Here is a 9,515-nt window from a genome sequence, read left to right on the forward strand (position 1 = left end):
GAAAAATCAATGCTCATGCATTTGAAATGTAAAACTTGATAATATATTATCTTCCCCTGCTGTGCCTTAGCCCTGAGAGGTGAAATCAAAGTTACAATGGGAGTAGGTAGAAACTTTTCCGTGAGAAGAACTTGTAAAATACTGTAAATCTATCATGCAAAAGTGCATCAATGTCAACACACATCAACACACAGTATGTACACATACAATTACTTTCTTTAGTATAATTGTTTTCTTTAATACTGAATGCCTTGAATCTGAGTTTGGTGTGTCATTATTCTTAACAAGATGAAGAGGAATTACATTTTTGCATGCAAGCTCTTTAAACTCACCCTGACAACTCTTAATCCATGTCTGCAAGAGAGTTAAATCCACGGATATCAAAACACTTGCTGTAATGACAGTTTATAAAATCCCTTAAATGGGAACCTCTTTTTCTCTTGGCTTTTATCTCATGCTGCTCTTCAGGTTGATCTGACAAATTCATATTTAACCTTTTTGTTGTGTTGTGCCATAACATGGGCCAGCTTCCTTTGTAAACTTGTTCAATTAACCTGTACATATGGAATTACAATTTTAGTCTTTCTCTCTTTCTCTGTCTCCTTCTCCATCAGTCCTTGTCTTGCTGATCCTGACCCTGAAACGCCACAGAAAAGGCCAGAGGATGGCAGAGGATGAGGAGGATATGAGGGATAATGTCATCAAGTACAATGACGAGGGCGGAGGGGAGCAGGACACTCAGGCATACGACATGAGCGCCCTGAGGAACCTCTATGACTTCCCAGAGGCCAAGAGCTGTGACTCTGGCCCGGACATCCGCTCACTGCCGCAGTGGATACAGGCCAACCGGATGGGTGGTGGTGCCGAGGGAGCTGCAGCAGCGGCGGCAGACTTCTCCCTATTCAAAGGCTACATCCGAAAGAAGGTGGAACAGGCTGATGCTGACCTGTCGGTGCCGCCGTATGACTCCTTCCAGACGTATGCCTTTGAGGGCACCAGTTCACCAGCACTGTCACTCAGCTCCATCCACACGCTGTCCACCACCTCAGAGCAGGATTTCTCCTACCTCAGCGACTGGGGACCACGTTTCAGGCAACTGGCGGGCTACTACGCTCCCGGAAACCCTGAGGAGGAAGGGTCCTAGCACATCTTCTCCTCTGCAGAGAGACGTTTAACTCCCTCTTCTTCCTGCTTCTTCTTCTCTGCCTCCTCTTCTCATCCTCTGGCACTCTACTGAGATCATCAGAGCCAGCACTGTGTACCACTTCTTTATCTCTTTGAAAGAAAAATCAGTGCCGAACTTTGAACTCAAGTTTTTGACACTCTGGTTTTTGTGAGAATTTTCGGACTTCAGCAAGAAAGCTTTGGCGAAGTCCCATCCAGTCACCAAAATTGCCATTCAGTCTGAAGGGAGGATTTTCTCTCTCCCAAATCATAAATGAGAACCTTTATTTTAAGCTGTGAGAGCTATGAGTTCAACATTACGTAGGTAGGGTTAAACCATGCCACGGCAAACTGTCTGACAAACATGTATTTATTTAAGGTGGAAATATTTATCTATTTATTTGTTTTTATGTATTTATTTATTTATTTACACCATGATCACTATGGTAACTGCAACAGTGAACTCTGCTGAAGTGCTGAAGAAAAAGTAAGGGGAGGAGGACATTATGAAAGGAATGAGAGACAACATGGAAGAGAGAAAGAAAGAAAGAAAGAAAGAAAGAAAGAAGGATTGCAGTGGCAGAGGACTCCTCAGAATACTGGCACAGAGATGACATCTGGGTCATATAAAAATTACATTCTGGCAAATATTTGTATTTATTTTCTATGACTACTTTTGTAAAATAACCAACTCAAGACGGATAGATGAAAAGCAGAGGCAAATAGAAAGAAGGAACAGAGATTGAAAGAACTCCAGAAGAAAAGAGCTGCCAGTTCAGTCTGAACTGTTAAGACTGACATAAGTTTGGTGTATTTTAGTGATTTATAAGGGTTTTTTTGAAGTCACAAACTGAGGACAATTGTGTGTTAACAATTTCTTTTCTTATCTCTCCACAGCCAATTGTAAGGCAATAAGGCACAAACCGCAACAGTGATTTAAGACAAAACAAAATGACTGTTTCATGGAATTGGCTTGTCCCACAGGGAGCCAATTTTCATTCCAGATTTGTGTGTGAATGTGTACCATATGTTCAATTCATTTTATATCCTGAGATGTTTGATTTTGCTTTTGATATTCTATTTCCTTTTTTTTTTGGGGGGGGGGGGGGACTAGTGACAACAGGAAGGTTGTGTTTGATTAAGAGGGAGAGGGTTAAAGGACCGGTCACATCCACCTGATTTCCACAACCTATTCAATGTTGACCATAACTTGCAAATGTATGGAAAATTTAAAAAAAGATGAAAACAAATAAATATTTAATTTTTTTGGTAAAAACCTACATTTCGCTGTGTGCAATAAACTACATTACTCAGTGAATGACTCCATAAGTGAGATCACAGTGATAAAGTAAATAGAGCATCTGTGTTACTAATTTTTGTTTGCCACTTGTTTGCTGAATATGTCTCCTGAATTATGAATCATCGTGGAGCTAGCTTGTGTTTACACCAGGGGTAGATTCAGAGAGTAGTCTTAGATGGAAACAAACAGACCATATGACAGGCCACAGCCAAACAAAGACTCTCCTCTCAGCGTGGCTCCCTCCTGGCTGCCTTCTGCCAAACTACTGTAACTGTCGTAGTCACCAGAGGATGCTGAGGCATATGAAGTTACTTTCATCTTTATGATCTGCTGCTAAAATGGCCAGTCAGACAGTGACTGGGATTCACATTCAATTGCTTTCACAACTGTGTTTCAAAGAAAATGTCAGCCTTTTTTTCTGGTCATTAGTAGGTCTACTGTATCCACTGATTGCTGAGAGCTGACGTTGGACTGTGTTTCAAACATAAATTATCCATCACTGCTAAACAAAAAGACACTTTCTCCAGACTTTTAGTATTCCATTATGGAGCCGAAGTGGCAGCAACTTGGAAAAATCCAAAGTATAGCAGCTGTCACACTCCTTTTTGTCTATACAAGTATAGGAGTGACGCCATAATTAGCAAATCTGGGTTTTGCTCATTTCACAACAGTGTTGCAATCACAGTGTGATAACAAATTCTCATTTCGGGTTTTACTTATAATTATTAATAATCTGAATGACCACCTTAAAAGTGTGTAATTTGCCAAGGACATGGATAAATAATCCGGATAAATGTATAAAGTAATTTTAGGTTAAAGTTCAAACTTAAATGGATTTTAAATTTGAATCACATTTTACATTGCGGTCTTTGTCAGTATGCAGCATACTCTGTTTTACTGTATTGACCTATACTGCTGTGGTGTATGTATTTATTTGTGTATCTTTGCCAAGGAGTGATTTGGCCATCCATTATTAATCATAGTCTTTAGCCCAACAGCATTTTCTAACTGACAAGCAAATGCCATGGTCTGGATGGATATACACAAATGTAGGTCAGCATGAGCTCCACAGTCACAGTCATACAGGGAGCGGTGAATACATGTGCCTTTTAAAGAAACTCTGTACAAGACGATGTCATCCGAATTGCCACAGGCCATGTGACTAATGCTGTGAAAGCTGAGGTTAAAGAGTAAGCACATATTCAGGGTAAAGAAAAAAAGCTCCCCTGGTCACTTCAATCCTATTTTCCCTGCAAATGAGCCTTTCATTCATTTTCCATCATTGTCAGAGAAAATGTCACTCTTTAGTGATGGCCTGCACATGTGAACATATGAATGTGTTGCCATAAATCAGACCATTTCCCCCCAACTCCAAGGGCAACATGAGACCTGTCATTAGTTATGCAGATAGATGTTTGGTGATTGACAGTTCTCCAGGGGTGCAGCTCTGTGCACATTAAATATCCTCTTCTCTTCTCTCTGTACTCAGCTGGGTAATGACAATTGATTAAACATTGGGGGGAAATATGAATGTGCATGGAAGAAAATATCAATCATATATAGCCTAATAGCTGAATAGCATTAGTTATGTAGTTTTCAGACGCACTCAAAACAAAGCTTTCACCTTCGCCGGGGTAACAACAAATTAATTTAGCTAAAATACATTGCATAAGCAAACCTGGCTTTACCTCAACTAATGCAGAAGCAGCACTCTGACAAGAAGAATTAATAAAGTGAGATGACTATTATAGGTAGCTGGTCTTTAACTCTTGCAAAATGCAAAAACTGCATTCAGGTAGAGAATTCTATGCCCAGAGAAGCACTTCATTCAAAGCTTGGATAATGACGGCAACTTTTTTTGTTGTTGTTGTTGTTGTTGTTGTTGTTGTTGTTGTTATGACAGCACATTACTGTGAAGATCTTTCTTTTAATTTATACGAAATTAAATCAAACACACCATTTTTTTGTATAGTACTTTAAAAACTCAAACTCAAACTTGAAGTACTTAAAAATCAAATGAAATGACAAAACAACATAAAACATAAACAAAGTAAGGCAAGATAAGGGTAGAAAGGATAAAAGGACAAAGGCATCAAATAACAACATACAACCACTTTGCTTGTTTTGGGTCACAGTGGGCAGAAACCTTTCCCAGCATGCACTGGGCAAGAGGCAGGCACTCTGGACAGGTCGCCTTTCTATCACAGGGCTAACACATATAAACAGGCCCTCAGGCAGTTAAGAGTTTCCTCTTCACCTAACCTGCACAGTTTTGGACAACGGGAGGAAACAGGAGAGCCTGGAGGACACCCACGCAGGAACGTGGATAACATGCAAACTCCTCAGAGAAAAGAGCCAGTGGACTCAAAAACCAGGACCATTTTGCTTTGAGGCAACAGGGTCCCCATCAAATAAAACACATCTACAAAAATACGATTTAAGCTGATATTGATTCTGTTATCTGAGCTCCTCAGGAAGTGTGTTCTAAATCACAAAGGTCCTGATGGAAAAAGCCTAGTTACCCTGTCTTTTAATTCTAAATGTTGGATCAGCCAGAAGGTCCCTGCTGGAGGATCAGAGGCTGTGCACTGCCTCATACAGGGATAAAATGTGTGCAGTACAGCCAGGGGCCAGACCAACCTATGACCTAACCAAGCTTTAAAGGAGATCAGTAGAATTTCCATTACAGTGACGGTTTTACTTTTTGCAGACTGGTGACATGGAGGATACTTTTGATTTATAAAGAGAGTAACAGTAGTCTAAACGAGGACAAAACTCCATTACTTCACATTTTTTTTATATTACCAAGGTTTACAAGTACTGCTGATCCCACTGGGAATCAACGGTTTCATGCAAGTTTCATCTGCTTGCTTTGTTTTTCCTCTTTTGGTTGGTTGGTTTGTGTGGATGAGTCCTTCTGGCTACCACAACTCCCCCACATAAAACTGAACACTTCAGTCACTTTCAGTCCACAAGTTCCCAAAACGACTCAAAAATGGCAGAGAGCCAGAGTAAGCAAAGAGCAGATTAAATAAGATGCACATACCAAGTCATGGAGATATTTTCCTCAGGTGTGGACTCCAGTGTAATATGTCCGTATTCGCCTTTTTTTTTCTGGATGGGTAAGTATTATACGTGTGAGGCAACTGTTTGCTAACATGCTAGCCACAAGAACTTGATAAGATGATATGGTTTATAGAGGCATGTTGCTTTATTCCACCTTGTGGTCAAACATCTTCAAAGTTGAATTCTGAATGACATTTCTTTCACATATTGATAAATGTTTTTTTGTCCAAGTAAATGATAAATGCATTATAGCTCGACAGACAAGTGTGCCTGAAACATGTTATATAATGGATTAGAGCACCATATTGATGAATCATATGAGGACTTTGTGCATGAATGTCCAACCTTCCCGTTCTGTAATTGTCCTTGATGTCTGGTTCAAGTGAGCTTCTTGCCACATGACAAAAGTCAAAAGACCCCTCACTGTCCATGTATTATCTACAGCATTTACTGCAAGCCCACTCAAGATGAACATTTCTTTACAAGACTGTGTGGTGGAATGAGGCGAGTGTCTGTACATTATGTTTAGTCTTTTTGAATAGATGATATTTAGGGAGATGGAGCAAGTTTCATTTCTTACAGACGGGCTACATTGAACATGTAACGGATGTTGAGTGTTGGCGGAGCGGATGCTGCAGCACAACGCTTCCACTATAGTCAATGAAATTGGCAACACCAGGCACGAGAGCAGCGTGTAAGTGGTGCATATGCGCCGCGGATATCCGCTGTACAAGCGTAAAAATAGGTCAGTCTTCTATTTATATTTTTTACGCGAGGTGTGTCATTTTACATAGAAATGGGTCATAAGTGTCTATATTTTAAGTAGTCATACTGTATATTGACTACTTTGTATCAACCAGGGCTTCCACTTTGGGGCCTTGATCACCCTGCCGGCATTTATTTTGCCAGTACCAGCTGGCGGTTGCTTAGTAACTTCATCTCGTACATGTAGTGTGTAGATGTTAACTTATCCACACTACACAAAACTTGGTGAAAAGGTTGAAGTTTCACAGCTTTGTGCTGGGTTCAAAACACAATCCCAAAAGGAAAGCTCACCGTCTTGTTTTGCCTGTGACGCACACAACACTACGCACGCCTTACGTGCGCTGCAGCCCAAGTAAAACAATCTCTAGTCTGAAAGTAATGTTGTAGAGTAATTGTGCAGTTGAACTAAATGAAACATATAATGAAGGCAGCTGCTTTAGTTGTTTGTTTTGTCTGACCTTTGTTAATGTCTACGTGGTTTTGGCCTAGGGGTATTTAAAGCTGCTCTTTCCTTCATCAAGTTCTTTGTCTGTGGGCTGAGGGAGCTGTCTTTGTGTTTTTCTTTGTTCAAGCAATCATAGCTTTGCACAGTAAATGAAGCAGAGTGAAAAACCAGAGCTCTGAATCAAGTTTCTAGGTGGTTGGTCTTATTGTTGGTGCTCCAAGCCACCCAGATTTTCTATAACCACAATCTAATCAAAGAGTTTTAAAAATCCATTCCAAACAGAGTTTTAAGAAAAAAAGAAGTGATGGTATTTCAGGAATTTTAAAACACTTCAGGGTTTGCTGATAACTACAATTAAATACTTTAGGGATCATACCTGTGGTCCTCAGGTTTTTAGATTGTCACATAAACCACCAACAAACATTCCTTTTAGAGATATTTTGGTAACCACACAAAGCTCTGAGAGATTACGATTCTACTAAAAGCTGTACCTACTCTTAGTTTTGTTGCAGTCAATTAAAGTGTGTACACCTGATTTAGAGCAGTTGTGACTCCTCTATACCTCATTGCACATTGGCAGTGTAGCAGACAATTGATTTGAAGCTGTCTGTGTTACTACATTTGAGTCTGCCTCTGCAGCATCTCTGTCACTTTAAATAAAGGAGGACATCTCACTAAGGCCTCACTATACTGTTTGATGTGGAGGACATTAGTGCTGTATAGTCTCTTGACATGCAGCTAGTGTGGGTGCTGTGAAGTGCCTTATTTCACAGCTTTGTGATGCATGAGGTGAAAAAATACATAATGTTTTTTTTTATATATTGCTAACATGCAAAATATGAGCCAGAAAACTATAGAAGTGCTCCTCTCTGCAGTATGATGAGGAAACAAACTCAAACAGAAATAGAGAACATTTGAGAACATTACTCTTCTTTTACCATAACCAATTACCAGAATAGCTGATATTTGTATTTGTTTATTTCATTTTGTATTATTTTATTATGAATTGTATGAATAAAAAACATAAATCTTAAGGAAGAAGAAATATTTTGTACCTGATTTAGTTACAAGCACCAACAACCTACATATGTTACATTATTTTGATTGTTTAAAACTATAAATATATATCATTTTAATTTAACTATAAAATATTGACTTTCAGTTATTTAAATGGGAGAATGAACTACCTTTTTTTCTGATGCCATGCTGTGATGATGCTCTAACAATAATGTATTATATTACATGTTGAATATCATTGACTTTGAGGATGAATATTAAAATGGATGTTCTGGTCAGATAATAATTAATCTCCCTATTGATACTGAAATTTTAGTGTGTAGGGAAACTGGTCTTCTCTCTTCATCACACCATTTACTTTCTCACTTGTGGCAAACCAGCGATTTCCTCTGCTTTGTGAGGAGAAAAAACGGCAATCTAACTACCGAGTTTACACAGTTGAAAGGTGGCTTGATCCACTCTCATATCTCTTTGTAGATGCCCTTGAGACCCTATTTCTGTGGCCTTGCACTCTCTAAGGCTCCACCAGAGCTGTTAGATGAAGCCTCCCTCCCAAGAACATCACTCCACCTGAGCTGACATCAACCATCATCACATCTACCGTAAATGTTTTAAAGAAATTATCTTGTCACTTAACAGGAGCCCCCTTGAGGCTTCAACCTTTAAACTTTTTAAAAGGAAATAAAATGCCACATTTAAGAAGATGAAGACAATCATGTTTGATGTCATCATATGCCCCCTCAACAAAAGGGTACTTTTGTTTTGCCCTTCATGCAGCCATGCAGCAGGAATGAGTCTGCAGATTCTGATCCAGTGCCTGCAACATGGGGTGCATACTAACATTATTTAATCCAGCCATTTAACCAGCACCTTGCAAAGGCTTATTCAAGGAGACGTATAGGCCCACACATGTCAAAACTTGTCTTATTGAACATGCAGCACTTCATCAGTGATGCTCACATTTAAGATTTATAGATGAATTAATGGTGTAATTGATCTCTCTACTGGGAGGTGTTTCAAGCATAAGCCTCTTTTCCCTTAGGGAGGTGGACTGAGTCTCTCATGCCTCAAGCCATACTGTATAAGCCTTTATGTAATAGTAGGAAGACACAGATATATCACTGCATGTAGAGGTGTTCTCCCTCTATACTCCACAATTTCTTGCCCCGGATGGATCAATCATCCCCTAAATGGAGATCGTAATTCAGCTCAGGGTTGACAAAGTACCAAACTCTTCAAGGGCAAGGGTAGAGCTGTCTTATTTTGTTTCTCAAAGTTTGTCTTCGATGCCGGTGCTTTTTGTCAAATCACTCTTTAAATCATCTTGTTTTGTTTGTTTTGGACTCACTTTCTGGGGTGTTTTTATATGTGTATGTAATGCTCTTGCTTGACTATTCAAGCTATTATAGTGGCCCTACGGACATGTGCTACCAAACAACAATGACCAATCACTTGAATTGGCGTTCAGTATACAATAACAATGCCAGATAAACTCCAGTAAATGGTAATAGTACAGTGATAAACAGGCTTGTTGCCAGTTTGATGTGCTCGCCAGCACTTTGTTTTTAACACTTGTGCTAAAATTGGACATAAAACAGCATTTGGCACAACAGATGCTGTGAAGATAAAGGAAAAGTCATGTGCAGGGTATGTGGCTCACTTTTGTGTCTCACATGAATGAGCATTGTGTTGTCAAAAATCTTCTGTGACTTTGTTAGTAGAAATCTCATCAATGCTGTTACGATTCATTGCTATTCA

The 9,515-nt window shown here is 39.5% G+C and overlaps 1 protein-coding gene across 1 annotated transcript in view; it reads left to right on the top strand.

The window, feature by feature from the left end:
• The window catches only part of LOC139283449 (cadherin-22), a 70,018-nt gene extending 68,874 nt beyond the window's left edge, over nt 1-1,144 (top strand). Inside the window, exon 12 of the mRNA XM_070903458.1 lies at nt 615-1,144. Coding sequence (XP_070759559.1) covers nt 615-1,144 — 530 coding nt within the window. The remainder of the gene's footprint in view (nt 1-614) is intronic.
• Nucleotides 1,145-9,515: the final 8,371 nt, after the last annotated feature.

This window comes from Enoplosus armatus, chromosome 3 (genome assembly GCF_043641665.1).
Source record: "Enoplosus armatus isolate fEnoArm2 chromosome 3, fEnoArm2.hap1, whole genome shotgun sequence".
Taxonomy (NCBI): Eukaryota; Metazoa; Chordata; class Actinopteri; order Centrarchiformes; family Enoplosidae; genus Enoplosus; species Enoplosus armatus.